Consider the following 19,448-nt stretch of genomic DNA (forward strand, 5'->3'; position numbering starts at 1 on the left):
TCATCCAGCAAATACTGATTGAACACCCACTCTATGTTAGACCTCTTTCCACGTGCCAGGGATGCAACAGTGAGCAAAGTGAAGTCCCCCGCCCCAACCCAGGGTGCTTACCTTCTAGTGGGGGGACAGACAATAAACAGAGGTAGCTGTATCATCAGCAGTGATGGTGCTATAGAGACAGACAAGGCAGGACAGAGAGGGAGGGGTGATGCTTTAGGAAGGGGGTCAGGCCTCTCTGAATCTTCTAACTGTTCTGAAAATCCTCTAAATCCCCCTGACATTTTAGGCATTTTGATGCCCAGGAGCTCAGAGTCTAGAATACAGGCTGGTTTTGTTCTTCCCTCACCACATCCCGCCCTGAGGCACTGAGGAATGACCTCTCCATCTGCTTGACTGGGGAGAGAGCACGAAGGAAATACAAGGAGAAAAGCAACCATGGAGTAAGATTCCTTCAACAGCGAGGTGATGGGAAGGGGAGTGAGCGGTGTCTCACCTCTGTCAGGGTCTCGCTGTGTCCTCTCCATCTCCCCATCTCAAATTTATGAATGGCGGTTCTGCTCGCAAGGGGACTCATGGGGTTGGAGTGTCAGCACAGAGACTGAAGGAGGGTGAGAGGGATTTGAGCTGAGGAATGTGCTAGTTCCATGTCCTAACCTGACCTTCGTAATTGTGACTGTGCTGCCCTTTTCAGAGGATCCAGGAACGCAGAGGATTGGCTTGAAAAGATACTGATGGATTTGAACTCAGAGAAAGTCAAAGGTACAAAGCAGCAGGAGGGGCCCCGAGCCCGAGCAAATTGCCGCCACCCCTTACGCTCCCTTATGCCCCAGTTTCTCTTCTCAAGTACCTTCATCACGAAGGGCAAGGGCAGGAATCCTGAAGGCAGGGAAGAAACAGGGAAAGTAGCAGCTGGCTTCTCCTGGGGCGCTTCCAAAGTCATTCTCCTTCCTAGATTTTGAATATCTTCTCCACAAAAAGGCTCAGATCAGCTCAAACCTCCTCTTTTCTGTGGTCCTTCAAAGTTCCCATCCTCTTGACCTGTCCCTTGCTAAGATTGCACCCTGCAGGGCTCGCATCGTATGTGGAGCTGGCGTTCTACAAATGTGGGATGGACCAGGCTGGTTAACCACGCCCCTCCCCAGCCAGATCCTTGGAGAGTCTCCGCACTTCCGGGAAAAGGGAGGCTGAGAAGCTTCTTGGCCCGTCGCTGATCCGAAGGACCAGTGGAGGCGGCAGGGACACTGGTCCTGAGGACCCCAGGCAGGATCCTCAAGAGGACTGGGGTCTGGGGACACTTGGCAGGCTGCAGGGGAGGGAGCCCCACGCCAGGTGGGAACAGGAGCAGTCTGAGATGCTGCAGTCGGTCTTCTGATCGGGGCTGGAGGAGCAGAGGTCAGGATGTGGCCTGTGGTGACACAGAGAGAGATGAACCGTGGGGCCCATCACACTCCATTCGCTGTGATGTCCAGTGTTCCTCCCCAGACGCACCGCCACGATTCCGCGCCCACTCTGCTCCTCCTGGCAGCCCCGGGCACACTGCCTTCGCCTTATCTCCATCCCCCCTGCACAACTTCGACACAAATAACTAAGTTGTACAGGGGCTCTGTTAGAGCCCAAAGATGATAGCTGAGCTAACTCATGTTTGTTTATTTATTTATTTTATTGAAGTATAGTTGACTCCCAATATTATTTTAGTTTCAGGTGTACCACATAGTCAACTGATATTTTTATACATTATACTCCATACCAATTTATTATAAGATATTGACTCTATTTCCTGTGCTGTACATTACATCCTTGTAACTTATTTCTTTTATACCTAGTAGTTTGTACCTCTTAATCCCCTTCACCTATTTTGCCTCTCCCCCCCACCCTTCTCTCCTTTGGGAACCACTAGTTTGTTCTTTCTGTGAGTCTGTTTCTGTTATGTTGTATTTGTTCATTTGTTTTATTTTTTAGATTCCACATATAGGTGAAAACATACAGTGTTTGTCTGTCTTTGTCTAACATATTTAACTAAGCATAATACCTTCCAAATCCATCCATGTTGTTGCAAATGGCAATATTTCGTTCCTTTTCATGGCTGAGTAGTATTCCACTATATATATATATGTGTGTGTGTGTGTGTGTGTGTGTGTGTGTGTGTATAAACCACTTCTTTATCCATTCATCTGTTGATAGACACTTAGGCTGCTTTTATATCTTAGCTATTGTAAATAATGCTACTGTGAACATTGGGGTGCATGTATCTTTGCAAATTAGTATTTTCATTTTCTTCAGATAAACACCCAGAAATGGACTAGCTGGATCCTATGGTAGTTCTATTTTTAATTTTTTGAGGAACCTTCATACTGTTTTCCATAGTGGCTGAAACAATTTACATTCCCACCAACAAGTGTTCCCTTTTCTCCACATCCTTGCCAACACTTGTTATTTAATGCATATTTATTAAGCACCTACTTAGTGTATCAAGTATTCCAGCAAACAGGTGTGGCAGTCCCACAAGAGCTTATAATGCAATTCCCTGAGCTGGAAGCCTGAGAATGATCCTTGATGTCCTCCTCATCTTCAATCCCTACATCGAACCAGTCCCCCAATCCTGTCAATTTTCCTTCTACAGTGTCTCCTGAGTCGGAATCTTCCTCTCCCTATTGGTTTCCAAGAGCTGCCATAACAAATCATCACCCTGGGGGGCTTAAAACAACAGAAACTTATTCTCTCACAGCTCTGATGGTCAGAGGTCTGAGATCAAGGTTTTGGCAAGGCTGGTTCCTCCTGGAGGCTCTCTCTGAGGGAGAAGCCATTCCATGCCTCTCTCCTGGCTTCTGATGGCTGCTGGCCATCCTTGTAGCTGCATCGCTCCAATCTCTGCCTATATGGTCACATGGTATTTTCCCTGTGTGTGTCTGTGTCCAAATTTCCCTCTTCTTATAAAGATACCAGTCATTGGATTGAGATCCATTCAAATCCAGTGTGACCTCATCTTAACTTGATTACATCTGCAAAGACTCTATTTTCAAATAAGGTCAGATACACAGGTGCCAGGGGTTACGACTTGAACATATCTTTTTGGAGGACACAATTCCATCCACAACACACTCCATCCTTCAGCCACCACTGTAGCCCAGTCTTCATAATTTTATCTAGACCACTGCAATAGACTCCTTGGACCACTGTCTTTCTCTTCTAAGATACTCTCATGTTACTGCAACAATCTTCCTGAAACCTAAATCTGGGAATATCATTCCCTTGTTCAGACCAATGACGACATCACTTTCCTAGCCCCTGTCAAACTTGGATGGACCCTCTTGCTATAGGAATAAATCTGTGCCATGTGTAGGAGTCTCCAGAACAAGACTGTGGGCTCCTTCAGCTGTCTCCCTGCTCCCACCCTTCCCAAATCCTAGTCATTCCAGATAAATGGGCACTTTGGATGCCCCAGTGCCTTTGTTCATGCTGTTTCCTCCATCATCTCTCCTTGTAGAGTATCTTCTGACCTCCTTGGCTTTGTCTACCTCCTTACACAGAATTCAGGTTCTAAGAAGACAGAATCTTTTCTGGTGACAGTCTTTCCCCAGCAGGTAGGGTGAGGCCTGGCACGTAGAGAGCTTTCCATGATTCTTTGTTGAATAAAGGAATGAAGGAATTAATAAATGGAAATGCACAGGCAGCAGATTCTGGATCTTTCTCTGCTACACTTGTCCCTTCTCCTCTCCCTGAAGGAAACTTAATCTCTCCCATAACATTTTATTCCTAATCTCTCTGCTAGCATTTACTGTATATTTTAGCTGTTTGTTTGCCCAGCTGGGCTGTTACTCTGTGAGCTCCGTGGAGACAGGCACTGGGTCGAATTCATCTGTAAATGCCAAGAACAAACACAGTGCCTGTCAATATTATTTGTCGAACTGAATTAAATCTACTTACAGAGGCAAGACAGAAATGGGAAAAGTCATATTCCCCCACCCCCTCCAATTTACGGCCTCCACTGTATTTACAGAGCTGAGCGTAGGGGCAGGGCAGGAGGTAAAATTGCAAATTCTGTAAGTTCCTCTTTCTGCTGATGCTTGAAAAATTATCTTTCTGAGTCAGCACAGGTATTTTGATACTGCCTTGAGATTTCGGGCATTTTTTTAAAGTGATGGTTTAAAAACAAGTGCTTTCGCATTTACCATCAAACTGATAGCGTTGGGTGGGAAAATAACCATCATGAAAACTGTTTACCCCTTCATCTTCTAAATTTCTAGTTCAGGGTCTAAATCTGACAACAAATATATGGGACTCCCCAGTCACTGCCTCTCCATCACAGATGGGAGAGCCTGGGGCTCCGGCACAGACAGGTCCCTCCAAGAACAGTCTGAAGTGGTTGATGCTGATTACGGGGTCTGGAAGGCTGGGATCTAGAACACCAGCCTTCCGGAGAGTGAAACCGTGGGTAATTATCAGTCAAGTCCAGTTCACTTGCCTTCACCAATCAAGGTTGTTTTCACTGTTGCTACAAAAGACTTTCATGACTTCCAAACGGCACTTTTTAAAAATTTATTTTATTTATTTATTTTTGGCTGCGTTGGGTCTTCGTTTCTGTGCGCAGGCTTTCTCTAGTTGCGGGGAGCAGGGGCTACTCTTTGTTGGGTTGCACGGGCTTCTCATTCCTGAGCACAGGCTCCAGGCACACAGGCTTCAGTAGTTGTGGCACGTGGGCTTCAGTAGTTGTGGCTCACGGGCTTAGTTGCTCCGTGGCATGCGGGATCTTCCCAGACCAGGGCTGGAACGCTTGTCGCCTGCATTGGCAGGTGGATTCTTAACCACTGCGCCAGCAGGGAAGTCCCTCAAGAGGCACGTTTGCCTGAGCTGTTTTCCAGGAACTTGGAGTCAGCTGCGTCTAGTTGGAGCTGAGCTGGTTGAGATCGGATAGGACCACCGACCCTCCAACTGGGCATGCGCGAGTGTCCGCTCAGTGACCTTTTGACGTCAGAGGGCCGAAAACTCCACCCTCAGATCGTGCTAAGAGCCTCCATTTTTGAACGTGGAGAGAACAGCTGCCTCACCTTTTTCTTATTTCCAATCACCTTTCCCCACCCTCCCCATGCCTCAGACCGCCCTGCTTCAATCTCATAAATACCCTGAGCCCCTGGCCTCCGGTGAGGCAGCTCTGATGTTTGTTCTGCGGTCTTCTCGCTAGGCTGCCTCACGGAGAAATCCTCTTCCACAAACTTTGGGGTCTGGGTGTTTTGGCTGCTTGGGTTTTGGGCAAGGGAATTTGGTTCAACAGCAAAAGCAGAGCAGTGACAAGGGGTAGACTCCCCGTTGTACTGAGTTTTATCCTCCCGACAGACTTTACTTTCATCCCAGAAACAAGCGTAGCCTCCAGAAGAAAGCCAGCCTCTCTGTAACTGTCCTGGTGCTAGAACCTCCCTCTAAGCCTCTCTGTTCCTCATTCTAAACCTCGCTCTCAACCACACCACCCAGTCAGGTGACGGAGCTTTGCTGTTGGGTGTTGATAGCAGGCTGCAGGGAAGGAGGGCCAGGGGGGAAGCCTGGGGAAAAGGGGGTTGTAGTGGATTGAAAAGCGCCCCCCAAGTTCATATGCACCTGGAACCTCAGAACGTGAGAGGAACTAGGTTCCTTGCAGATGTTAGTAGTTGAGGTCCAAAGACAAAGATTCTTCTCTGGGGACACCCTGATTCCAGACTCTGGCCTCCAGAACTAAGGGAGTGTGTGTTCTGTTAACCAGTTTCTAGTAATTTATTTCCAAAGTCCTAGGAAAAAGCCCTAGTTGCCAACAGTGTGTACAGGGAATTACCAGAAAAAATTCTTGTCTTTCTATTTCTGCCTCAATTTTCTTCCAAAGCATCTCGGGACTGGGGAGAGGGGGTGCCTTGGGGATGAGATGGGGATGGTGATCAGGGTTGTACGGGGGAAAGCAAACATAAAAAACAGGTGTTTGGCTTTATTTTCATTTAAGCAGGGCAATAATCTTTAAAGTCAGGCTTTATTGAGTTTTCTAAGTTCCTTTCTTCTTAGAACAGTCTTACCTGCACAATCAGAAATCGGGAGTGTGTGAGGGTGTGGACGAGGGGATCCGGCCCTCAGATACTGGGACAAAAGGGCTGACGGAGTCGGGGCTCATGGGGGCACGTCATCCCAACTCGAGTTCTCCTAACCTCGGGGTTGGGTTAGAACAAACCGAGGGAAACCGTGAGGATGGGAGCTGTTTCCCTGCTTCCCTTCTGGGACACGGGGCCTAGCCAGTGCCCACCCACCTACCAGAGGCTGCTTAGTGAGAGAGAACTGTTCTCCACTCATCCCCCAAACTACTACATGACTGGGAACTTATGAGGAAGACATGATCAGTGCCAGAGAAAAAGCATAAAGGGAATGCATTTGCTCACGCATACAAGAAGCCCTATGTGTGAATCTTCACAAGTACAAATACCAGCTCAGCATGTTTTTGCCTTCTTAGCTCCAAATCAGTGTTGAGTCCTAGACGTTTTCTTTGTTTTTAAAGTCTTTCCCCCAATAACTTCAGCTTTCCAGAAGCTTCTTTGTGAATCATTCTTTTTCTATCTACAAGGGGAAAGTTGATTTCTGACGGCTCCATCAAAGGAGGTTCCTGAATTTCTAATCTGCACCTGCCCCTCCCCATGCCCACCTTGCCTCTGACTGCCTTCATCTTTAAAGTACAGGCGTTTAAACTTAACCCTGTGGTTGCATGTTGTAAATTCACAACCCTGTTCCCCCCACCTTCAGTGCCTGGTGCCCATGGTACAACCATGCTGATGTCTTCTTTGGGGTTTGTATTGGGAAGCTCATTTGCTCGTAGATAAAAACAAGAGACACTTCTTCTCAAAAGAGAACAGGTGGCTTCCATTTCAATCTAAAGATTGAGGCCAACACAGCAGCAAGTCATTAGCGGTGAAGAAGAGTTAGTTTAGTGGCAAGTACATATTAACCAAAGCACAGGACCCTCGGGCAGGTTAGCGGGTAGAAGATCAATGTCTCGGTAGAATTAGACGAGAACCAGACTCTGAAGGGATGGACAAACCCTCCCTGCCTCTGTCGGCAAAGGGACACGGGACCAAGAACAGACTGGTTGGATGTCCACTCCTTTGACCTATTTTTGAGCACCTAGAACTGTACTCTTCTGGGGGATATTTTCTGTTTAACCAGAAGCCTAACCTAAGGACCTGTAGCTGTCCTGCTGCTTACTTGAAGTACATGGCCTATAAGGGACTCTTCAAGCCCCAATCCTACATTTTTTCATTTTTGGTAATGGCCATGCGAGACAGGCAACCTGCCTATATGTTTATGTTCAGATTTTCCAAGTGCCAAATAGCATCACCCCTGTACACTTTGAAGCCTCGCTGAATAGGCAAGTAGTGTAGTAACCATGACAAGTATTTCCTGTTTCTAAAGTTTACAAGAACTGGCTTTGTACCATGTATTATTGTCAGGGTAGTACGGTAACTGCTACTAGGTTTTGGTTTTGCTCACAAATTCTAGAAACTGTAAAGGGAGACTGATTTTTGAGAATGCTCTTCTGGAACCTGACTAAGGTTTAACACCACCCCTCCCCCCGCCCCTCCTTGTTATCCAGTCCAAAATCTACAGAGAAGTTTTGGTCTGTGGGAATAATTCCACAGCTGGGTATGTTCCTAGCTCAGAACCCACAGCTGGGATTCACTCCGTGGCCTCAGGGGCCTGGAGGAGGGAATCAAGGGACTCAAGTGGGTCTGGAAGCTCTTAATTCTTTGAAAGACTGTGGGGAAAACGAGACTTTCTGGGTGAAAGAAGCCATAATTCTTCTCAACGCCAAAAAGGATTTAGCACATTTAGAGGCTGACAGCTGCTGGTCTTCCCTTGTGTGGCCGTGACGGTTTTCATTGGCATGTACTAGGTCTGTGGGCCTCTAGAACGCTGCAGGATCAATTCCAGGGCCCATATGCTGACACAGTGCAGCCCACTAAAAAGATGGGGCACTTAGTACATAGAGGAGAGACAAGAGCTAGGAATCGGGGAGCGTTCTCCAGCCCACTCTGTCTCTTCCCTGATCCTCCCTGGGGCCGCCACTGGCTTGTCCTGAGTCAGTCTACGTATGTGTCCTTTCCCCTAACAACTCTCATAGGTAGTTGAGGTAGATCTAGAAGCCTTAGGAGTTAAAAGCTGGCTCCCAGTGGAAGGTGAGGTTTAAGCCCCACTTCAGTGTTTGTATTGTTTCCATGGCAGCAGGTCATAGAACACCAAAGCTAGCGGGGGCCAAGAGGTACTCTCCAACCCTCATTTTACTGTGGAAGAAACAGCCTCAGATCCAGTGACTTCACCAAAGCCATTTCCCATGAGGCAGTGCATCCAGGATAAACACCTGGGTTTTCTGAGGCCCACTGCTCCGTCATCACCCTGCTCCACTTGCCTTTCACCTCCTCATCCAAGTGCCAGTCTGTTTGGAACATAGCAAGAAACACGAAGAGTGTTCAGAAATGCGTGGTGGTATTCAAGAAAAATCATTAGCCTTCCCAATTCCACTTTTCTTATGTTGGCGTATCTCCTAGTTGCATATGTGGAAATCAAGGCTCTCCTCTCATCGCCCAGCAAACTCCCAGATGCAGGAAAACAAAGATGCCCATGGGAAAGGAAGACAGTTGCTTTTCTGGACCACTGTACTTGGGAGTTTACCATGAAATGGTCTTATGTGTTAGAATAGCTGGTATTTCTCCTTAACATGACACAACCCTAAGTCCCAAAGGCATACATTTCTATATCATTTTGCAAACATTAACTGTATTAATGCCTGTAAAGCACTTAGAGCAGTGCTTGCTAGGTGTTAAGGGCTACACAGGGCTTGGTGATTATCACTAGTAGTGGTGCTGAGACTTACATCCCCTGAGATGCACAAAAACATAAGCTTCTGGCTTGTGCTCTGGGACTCTGGCTCACCATGTTACCAGGCAAAGATTGCACTAGTGCACAGAGCCCCTTAGCTCTAGGAAACGGTGTCCGTCATGGAAACCCAGTCGTCTCCCAAGAAATCAAATTGGTGTTTTACAAACTCTTTCTTTCCCAAGAAATCAGGCAGGATTATAATCCCAGCTGGCTGAAGATTTCATGCCTCCCTGGAGGGTCTGGAATGAAGAAGAGTTGGTCAAGTGGGGAGGGCGTTTCAGGGTTGGGGATTTTTTTTTTTTTTATGTTTTGGCCGAGCCACGCTGCTTGTGGGATCTTAGTTCCCTGACCAGGGATCGAACCCGTGCCCTCGGCAGTGAAAGCGCAGAGTCCTAACCACGGGACTGCCAGGGAATTCCCAGGATTGGGGACTTCAGATGTGTGTCCTCCACTTTGTGTTCTTTTAACATTCAAAGCCTTCAGTGAAGCTCCTTTCTGGGCATCCCAGCAACTCCTAAAAATAAACTCAAGTTCTTGAAATGTTCTAGTTTGCCTTTAAGCTTTCTTTGGCTGGAGACCAGGCTATTTTCAGTTTCGCAGCCCCAGGTGGTATGGATTTGATCTATCGAATGACAAATGACGCTGTGCCCTGTAGTGAGGGCTCAGCAGATACTTAGGAAAGGTTAGCCAGTGGGCGAGGCTGCAGCCAGCCCAGGCTTGGCTGGGGAGTGGGGGAACTCCCATTTTTAAAGATTCCTGGAACCCCAGGGGGAGATTGATGTGTAGATAACCATCGAGGGGACATAGTGCTATTTGTATCGAGTCCAGATAAGGAACATCTAAAAAGAAACAGGAGTTAAATTGTCCCACGGGAGGACATGGCAGTCTATGGCAAGAGTGCCCAGCTGAAGCCAAGAGCTAAGGGGCTTACCTCTCCTGGCTCTGGGCGGTTGAATGTGGCCTTTAGAACCATGGCCTCTCCTTTGATCCATCTTTTCACATTTCCCCATCCTCCCTCCGCCCACCTTCTACTTCGCGTTCACCTTGCCCCAGGCCCTATTGATCCCTTGTCATTTTGACCAGCACCCTGTCCAGGAGCCACACCCGGTGCCCTTTGTGATACTGTCCTTCAAGCTAATCCCTGCCCGTCGAAGGGCTCCAGGTGAATCTCATGTGCCTTTTCCTTCATCCTTCAACCATATCCTTTCCTCTAGCATCCATTAGGAAAGCTTTTAGATGCTGTTAACAGAATAACCAACCACCAGTGACCTCAAACGTATGGACTTTTGTTGTTCCCTTCACAAGAAGTCTAGGGGTAGAAGGCCTCAGTGTGTTGATCCAGTGGCTTGAGGATACCTGCCAGCTCCCAAGTCCGTCCTTTCTGCTCCACTGGCTGTAGTGGGCTTTTCATTCTTGTGCTGGTTGCCTCGTGACTGCAAGTTGATTGCTGCAGCACCAGGCATCACAAGTTCGTCACAGGAAGAAGGAAGGGGGGTAGGCAAGGTACCTACCATGTCTGTACCTTCTATATAAGGAAAGCAAAGCTTCTCTGGAAGCTCCTTAGTGGAATTCCCCTTACATCATTAGCCAGAACTGACTTAATGGCTATGCAGGAGGCTGGGAGCATATGTGGTTTTCCAACCTCCTTTGGTTGGAGGTGGCAAGGGAGGGAGGGGGGTGTTGAGGATAAGCATCTACCACATCTGCCCACTCTAATCAGTGGAGAAGTCTCCTGAGACTGCACTGGACTGTCCAAGAATTATCTAAGAATTGATGGCTAAAGAGCACCCTTGGTTTTTGTGCTGCAGGGATCTTATCCATCAAGTGGAAGAGGAGGGATCGGTGGTGACCTTGCTTTTACTCCTGGAGCAGCACTGTTTGTTACATTCCATCCATTTGGCCATTAGCGCAACTTGTCAAGACTTGCTGTTTATCTTTTCCCTGTACACTTTGTCTCTTCAGCTGGATTATAAGCCATCTGAGAAGAGGGGTCTTATCTCATGCCACCTTCTATTGTTAGTAACTGAAATTAGTGTCATGCACTTTGTGGCGTCCAGGACACTCCCTCTAATGATGAAGATAACCCTGTACGTTGTGGGGTGGGTGAAGAGACACAACGCACCTTCCATGGGATCCACGGGAGACCCACTTAAGAGGCAGAATTTCTTGGAAAAGCTAACAGGTGGAAACAATGTGGTTGTAAAATCAGGCATGTTGGAGAGAGGAGGGGTTGGAGACGGTTGTGCAAGCAGAGTTAAGTTTCAAGCTTCACGCTGCTTTCAAAACCAGGTTTGGAAGTGTTCCTCTGGTCTACCCCTCCCGCTCCTCGCACTCATTCATGTTTATTCACTCAGTGATAGAGTCCCTCTATGTGCTAAGGTTCTAAAAAAATTCAGCAAAGAATAAGTCCTGCCCTTAGAGCTAGGGAGGAAGCTGATCAAGAAGCAGTCATGTTGTAAGGAATGAGGACCACTATAGTCTCATACTCGCTATGTCTCAGGAGCTCAGAGGTTCTGGGTTTAGATTAGGGGGCGTTGCCAGCCCTTTGGGGTTTGCTTTAACTTCTCTTGCTTTAACTTCTTGTTTTTTAAAAAACAAAAAACAAAAAACAAAAACCTGAGTTGGAAAGAGCTTTAGAGCCAGCCAGACTTGGCTTTAAGTCCCGGTTCTGCCCTTGGCTGTGGGACCCGGGAGGGGGTTTCTAACCCCTGACATCGGTGGCCTCACGTGCCAGTTCTCGGTCACCGCCTCTCAGCGTGGAAGCACGCTTCAGTACGTGCTTGATGCTAACAGGACTTCATTCACCATTTCTCCTTTCAGGTGAGCATGATGTGGAGCTTTCTCAGCAGAGGGTGCGGGAGGAAGAGGCTTGTCCTCTTCAGCACTGGTGGGGCGCCGGGGATATGGCTGCGTGGTCATCCGGTAGGGCCTGCCCCAGCTACAGGGCCCAGAACACGGTCCATCGGCGGCCTTGTAGCCTTGGCCTAGCGAGAGCCGTCCTACCATCCTCGAGGATACCGCAGCCCTGCGCGGCCAGCCCGCCCTGAGGGCTTCCTGCCAGCACCGACGTCCAGACTCCCTCCACGAGTCCCCACGTGGCCCGTACACAGGGCTGGCGTTCCCTCTTACTACCCCTACCATATGTAGCCCACCTACTCGGAATGCCTCTGCCCCTGCCGGTCCCCGACCACCACTGCACACCTGGGCACCATGTGCCGATCGCTGACTCCCTGCCTACCCACAGAAGGGTGGTGTATGGCTCACCCAGCAATGCCGGATCAGCTCTGGCCTGGCCAAACCTGCAAACATCTCTGCTACCTGGTGGCCTGATTACACCTTCTGCAACTACATCTGTGCCCCTTGCAAGTGGTCCCTCCTTGGTACTCTCCCTCCCATAGAGCACCTTAGGCTTTCCCGCTATCTTGCAGCTACTCTTCTATTGCAGTTAACAATCCTCTATACTCAACTTCCCTTATTTAAACTAATGTGTGGTTTCTGTTTCCTGATTGGACCCAGGCTATTGACCTCATCAGTAAAGAAGAGATGCTAGCATCAGTATTTCAGATTTATTTTACCAATCAAATGAGAAAGCCAACGTAAAGCCCAAAGAGCACAGCTCTGGTCATTCGAGTTGCTCTGTTTTCTGCCTTAGCCACTACTGTCTTCTCACAGAACAAGGGAAACGAATGTCAGTGAGTGCCAGGCACTTGACAGGATAGTGCTGACGTGCGTGTGGTTAGCCTTAGAGGAAGAGACCGAGGGTCAGAGAGGCTAAAGAGGTTACATGGGGTCATGAATGCAATATGGGATTAAGCTGAAGCCCAGGCAGCCAGTCCTGAGTCCACACACCACGCTGGGTTTCCGACGAGAGCCCTAAACTCTCCTCCTCCTCACCTGAATAAGGACAATTTTCCTACATAACAAAACCACCTGAGTCTCACCACTCACTCCGTGATGAGAATAGCTGAGCAGCAGGAGAATCGTTTGCTGGAGTTCTTTCATAATGACTTAACTAAGAGATCTCCCCCTGAAAGAAAGGTCTGACTCATTTGAAAGGTGTGAGCCTGTGGTTTCCCTTTCTCTGAGTTGGCCTCCGAGGAGGCTGCCCTTGGAACCGATGCTGTGAGCCTCAGCAAGTATGCACTGGACTGTGAAAGGCTCCGCTTTGAGAACATCCCATTGGGGTTACAATCGCATTTTATGGAGTTTCACATCAGCAGTGAACCAATTTGTATGGCTGGTTGCTTGAACCTAACTTCCAAAAGGCCAGCAGTCTTCTATGTTCACTGATGCTTCTCCAGTCCTTAGAACAGCTTGGTATATAGTAGGTGCTCAGTAAATACTCGAGTGGATGAATTTTACATGGTCAAGGATTTGCCGTATTTCTTTACGTGTGGAGCTTCACTAGGCTATTTTAAAGTAGGATTTTATTTTAAAAGGTAGAGAGGGGAGGAATGAGTCTACCTTAGTAGGAACAGGACTCTCCTGTAAATCAAGGCATGATACACCATGGTTATGATGTATCCCAATGACCAAACCACCCTAATCAAAGCTTACTTCTCCTGTGTTTCATCCTCTCCAGGTGTATCGGCCTACAACTCTGATACGCTAGCTAGCAATAATGGGTGGGTAATGTCCCAGTTAGTAACACAGTGGCTTTTTGACTGGAGCCCTTTGGAAAAAATTGTCCAGTACCTGGCAGAGAATTCTACACATGGCAGCTAGTCCTTAAATGTCGGGCACTGATGTTGTGATGATGACAAGATCTTAAAGGGCTGACGTAGGCAGTGGAAGCTCAGGCAGGGAGGAAAGCTCAGGAGAGGGTCCTGGTGTTGTTTTTGAACAGATAATCTCCCTACACCTCTCAAATCATGACCAGGAAGCTACCCATGCTTTCTGTGCTTTTAATAGTTCAGTGGATTTGTGCTATAGCTCAAAAAAAAAAAAACCAAAAACAAAATTAGCAAACGAAAAGAACATTCTCTACATGTTATAGATGTTCAGGTATAGAGGGGAAACCATGAACGCATTAAAGTCCTGGACACTTAAGGTTTTTTTTGCTTTTGTTTTTTTTTATTTACCAGAAATTTCTTTTCCCTCTTCCATTTTCATATGGTGGAAAAAAATATAGAGAGTTTCTTTTAGAAACACAGGATGTGAACCAGTAGTGCCTCTGCTTGTGGCTAGAAGTCTCTTAAGAGAGAGTTGTCCCAAAGACAGAAGCAGATGAAAGCTCAAACCCTTTCAAATTTGGAGGTTTAATGGGTGAAGTTGGGTAGATCTGACTCGTGCGTGGTGTTCATTCATTTACTGATTTTTTCAACAAGTGTTTATGGAGCCCCTGCTAGGTGCCAACCACTGTACCGGGCCTTAAACAGCCTAGAATGGGAGCTCCCTGCAGATGGGCATTTTGCCTGTATTGTGTCCCATCACCTGGGATACTTTCTAGCACGTCGGAGGTATTCAATAAATATTTGAATTGATGAATGGTCCTAGCACTCATGGAATTTATAGCACAGGAAACTAAATTTCTTATTCAGCACTTTTATGCCAACCAAATGAGTTAAATGAACATCAGGGTACCTTTCAGGAGAAAAGGAGAGGTGAATCACTGGCTGCAGGCAGCCTTGGGGAGTGTGGAAAACAGGAGTGGTACGCTGCTGTCCTGTTTCCCACTGGCGGTGTGTAAGGGGATTGACTGATTATCACATGTGATTGATGGGAATAAGCGTCCGGACCCTGGAGCTACGTGTATTTCAGCTCTACGTTGTCGTGAGCTGGGGGAGAGACTCTCCTCCCCTCTTTAAGCCCAGTCATCGATTCCCGCACAGTTGAATGGGGCTGCTTCAAAGCAGGAGTCCTGGGGGCAAAGAAGGAGGTGCTTGCCCCAAATCAGCGATTCCCTTCTCCTTGGCTGGGCATAATTCTGATAGGTTTCGAAATAGTCAATGAGCTAAAAGTTTCAAGAGGCAAGAATTTAGACTGAGTTTACTTCTTTGAACAATATCCAATGTTGCAGGACAGTCAGATAGTACCATGATGGGTTCACTCCTCGAAAAGTGAGATTTATTCTGTCCTCCCCCCCTTCCTCACTTTCTCTTTCCCTGTCTGTATATCTCTTCCCCAAAACCCAAGAAGTCCTGAACCCCCTACTTCTTGTGGATATGGTTTGCCTGCCACAGGGCATCTGTCTTAAAGTGGGTGAGGCACTTCAAGATTTTATAACCTTCCTGGGGCAGAAATGATTGGCAGTGCTGAAGGCCGATCATAACTCCATTACTTCATTAGAGGTGGGTTCAAAAGACATGCCTCGGGGCTTCCCTGGTGGCGCAGTGGTTGAGAGTCTGCCTGCCAATGCAGGGGACGCGGGTTCGAGCCCTGGTCTGGGAAGATCCCACATGCCGCGCAGCAACTAGGCCCGTGAGCCACGACTACTGAGCCTGCACGTCTGGTGCCTGTGCTCTGCAACAAGAGGGGCCACGACAGTGAGAGGCCCACGCACCGCGCTGAAGAGTGGCCCCCGCTCGCCGCAACTAGAGAAAGCCCTCGCACAGAAACGGAGACCCAACACAGCCAAAAATAAATAAATAAAAAAAAAAAAAAAAAAAAAAAGACATGCCTCTTTAGTAATTAACCAGCAAGCTACTGGCCTACTCGGGGGACAAAGATTGCTCATTGCTACTTTACAAGCACTGCATATTTTGTTATGATTATGTGAAATTTCCTTCTGAAAAGATTTACAATCTCTTGTGACTTGATCAAAAAAGTTAACATGTAATTTAACATGTAATTCCATCTTTTTTTCCTGTGAGATGGGAAAAAAATCATTACATGATTGTCAGTAGGCCTTTTGCTTTTAATGGGGAATTTGACCAAGGACCCCCTGGAACATACAGTTGCTTAAACTTTTCTTCAGGATGTCTCTAATAGCTAGAGTTTGGGGATTAATGTTTAGATCTCAATCATTCCTTCTCTTATTGTCTGAGATTATAGTCATCAAGGATTAACACTCTTGAGATTGCAGTTATGCCCTATTGTGGGATCTCCCAGGAACAATTCTACTAATATCACTTTTCATCTTCTAGGTGCAAATTCAGGAAACAGTCAGGGAACAAATCTCTCTCAGCCGAATGCCAGCTTTCTCAGAGCCTACTGGGGAGGAGTCCGCATTTACTATGACCACAATAGATTCCTTCTCCAATTTAGGAGGGATCGACACGAAAAATGCATCATTGGCCCAACACCTGGAGGTAGAAAGGTGTACCCAAGGCCCACGGCACGAAGAAAACCAAGATGGAGAAGACAGCACACCTGGATGTCCCTGGGGAGACCTAGGGTGTGAGCTGAGCATCCCAGAAGCCGATAGTGAAAATATGCCCCCCTGTGAGCCGTCGGTGCGTCTCCCCCAGGAGAACAGCGCTGACCCCGGGGAGCCCCGGCCTCCCTCTCTTGCTTCCCCTGAACTTGTACATACCGTCCCCACCTTGGAAACTGCGTGTGCTGGGCCAAGAGACAGAGTAACAGCGTGTGTGCTAGGCCGTCCTGAAGCAGGTGACCGAGAAGCATGTGATACTGTGAGCTCTCCTGTTGGAGCCCCAGCTGGTAAATATTTGCCTCAAGAAATTTGCTCCGTGGACTTCGAGCTGGCAGGTCAAAGCAAAGTATCTGATTTGTGTTCTTCTGATGACAAGGCACTGGCTGTTCTTTCTCAGACACAAGGTTCGGAACCTCCACAGTCTACATACGGAAGCAGCAATGAGAGAACCTCTGCCGTGTTCCCTCTTTTTATCAGTACTCTCACCTGGAACGTTTCACAGAAAGCCAGTAAAGGTGCCGCTGGGGAAAATCTCTCCAAGGTGGAGGGTCCCACCTCCACGTTGGCCTCCATGGTAAAGGCTGGTCAGGAGAGGCTGAGCCCCAGTCACTCAGGTGGGCTCGAGGAAAGACAGCCTCTGTCTTCTGAGAATGACTCTTTGGAATGGTCTAAAGAAGGTGGTGACGAGAGCTGTAGCTCCAGTGCCCCGGTCACTGCAGACACACCAGCCAGTCATAGTTCAACAGCGAAGTTTCCTCAGGAGAAGCCAACAACATTAATTGCTAATCTTGAGTGTCTTGAGGTGACTGGGGAGAGTGGGGACACACCCACTGTTACCATTGCCACCAAAGGCCACCCACCCAAATACCTCCCTGTTTCAGTTGCTGGGAACAGCCAGGTAGGTCGCCCTGATGAGAGCTCACCTCGGGCACCAGCTGACAGTATTTCTCAACTTCCTTCCAATGCACAGTTGGGTCATATTTTAAATGGTTCTACAACTGAATCTTCAAAAGAGCTGGCGTGCGTGGCTCCCAGTGGACCAGGAATCCACGTCCACATTCCTCAGCTCCCAGAGGGAGAGGATTTCTGTAGCAATTCCCCTCTTCAGATTGATAACCAGTCTGGAAAGAAGAGCCAGACCGTGGACAGAGCAGACACTAGGAGCCTTGAAGAGAATTTCCAAGAAAAAGGAAGTGAAACAACACAGAGGGTCCAGCAGGGTTCTCTTGACGAAAATTTCCAAGAAAGCTTGCCCACGACGTCTGCTGTACAAGGGGAAATAAACCTGGGACTCTTGGACCACTCATTGGCCAACTCCAGGGAGGGAAGAGAACAGAGCTCGGGCTTGGGGACTCGTGTGCCCATGGTGGCTGAATCTATAATGGAAGATGATAGTCAGGCTCTGAGTAATGTTCCATCTCTCTCTAATACCCTTCTGGGGGAGTCTAAAGAGAGTGGTCCAGGATATTGGGAAGCAGGTAAAGAGCTGAAGATTATAACTCTAGAGGCTTCCATTTCAGAAACTGGGCTACCAAGACAACTGACAGATTCTAAGTGCAATGAGTCAGAACCTAGTCTCATCCCTGGTAGGGTCTGGGCTGTATCTGACGTTCTAAAGGCTGATGCTGCCGTGCCTGAACTGGACCCCTCTGAGACAGCATCAGCCTGTAGTCCTCAGGCTGAGTCTGGCTCAGCAATTGCTAATAACAGAGAAATCCATAAAGGTGAAGACCTAGCTGGCCATGCAAATTGGAGTTGTCTTTCCTCCCAGTGTTTGAGCCAACCCAGACTCCTGGAGTCCTCTGTGGACCCTGTAGATGAAAAAGAATTATGTGTCACAGACTTGCTATCAGAGGCTTCCAGAACTGGAAGGAAGGAAAATGTTAACAGTGTAAGTCAAAACCAAGAGGAAAGCCAACTCAGGATGGATCGCCCTGCCTTCTTTAAACAGTTCCTGACCTGCCCTAAAATCTTAGAGTCCTCTGTAGATCCCACTGATGAAACAAGTGTGGAGTGGGCCAGGGTGGAAACACCAGAGCCTTCTGAATCCACACTGGGGGCCATCAGAGTGGAGAGTAAATTGAATGATGGAAACTTGGGCCAGAGGGTAGAAGTCCAACCATCCATCCTGCAAGTTCCGTGCCCCCAGCAAAGTGGGGAAACCATTCCAAGTGAAAACAGCATCAGCCGAGACCAAGGGCACAGTGGGAAAGAGGAGGCAAGACAAAGTCAACATGACGAAGCAAAGGGGGACGTACAGTCTGCCATTTTGCCTGTCCCGGGTCCTGTCAAAGGTGGGGAAACGATTCCAAGGGGACGCGGCAGAAGCCAAATACAAGAAGGCAGTGAGAGGCGCTTAGCGGAGTCTGAACAAAGTAAAAATAACAAAGCAGAATTAGTTTCCCCCACTTTACCTCTTTCTAGCGGTCTTGCAAGAATGACTCCCGCCTCTGGAGTTGATACTCACAGCTCCACAAGTCAAAGTCATGACCTCCCTGAGAATGATTTAGTGGAGCCCAGAAACCATCAATGTGCGTTTTCTGACTCAAAGGAAAGGGGAGCTATTGAGAGTGAGTGTGGGAAACATGTGCCCACTTCTAGTTGTCTCACTTGGGGGCCTTTTACTTCACCTCTTGAAGGAAGCATCACAGGCTTTTCAAGAAGCCACAAAGTTGAACATAAAATAGAGGAGCCCCCAGTTGGGGAAACCAAACCCACAAGCACTTCTGGCTCCCCGGTAGCAACACTCATGTCCAGAGAATGTGCATCAGAGAAAGCGCCTAAGATGCTGCAGGACCCCTGCCAGCAGGGCTCCACCCTTGGCCGTGAGAAAATGTCAAGGGAGGAGAAGGTCGACCCTGCGGTGGCCCAAGCTGGCTGCCTCCCCAGGGCCCCTCCAGCAGTGACTGGGTCAGAGGAGGTCAAGGGGAAGCAAGAAACCCCAGGGAGTGGATACTTAGCTGAGGGAGTAAAGAAGAAAATTCTGTCCAGGGTGGCCACCCTGAGGCTGAGATTGGAAGAGAAAGAAAACGCCAGAAAGAACTCAATCTTTCTTAAAAAGAGTCCTAAACTCGAAACATCGGTATCACGCACAGATGAGAAAAAAGACTCCAAAAGGCCACCTTGCAAAAGCGAAGGGAGAGGTGAGGCTGTGTTGCTTCCTATCATTATTAAAGTTTGGGTTTGTTGACCTGATGTCAAGTTCGTGTGTCCTCCTGAGCCCTTGCAGTTAAGGTGCGTGTCCACTGGGGAGGCG

General features: G+C 48.1%; 1 protein-coding gene across 1 annotated transcript in view; it reads left to right on the forward strand.

Annotated features, from left to right (window-relative positions):
- ALPK2 (alpha kinase 2) overlaps positions 1–19,448 on the forward strand; it is an 86,949-nt gene that overhangs the window by 23,232 nt on the left and 44,269 nt on the right. The window contains exon 2 of the mRNA XM_061168985.1: positions 15,963–19,335. Within this exon, the coding sequence (XP_061024968.1) occupies positions 15,963–19,335 (3,373 nt within the window). The remainder of the gene's footprint in view (positions 1–15,962; positions 19,336–19,448) is intronic.

Source organism: Eubalaena glacialis, chromosome 15, assembly GCF_028564815.1.
Source record: "Eubalaena glacialis isolate mEubGla1 chromosome 15, mEubGla1.1.hap2.+ XY, whole genome shotgun sequence".
Lineage (NCBI taxonomy): Eukaryota > Metazoa > Chordata > Mammalia > Artiodactyla > Balaenidae > Eubalaena > Eubalaena glacialis.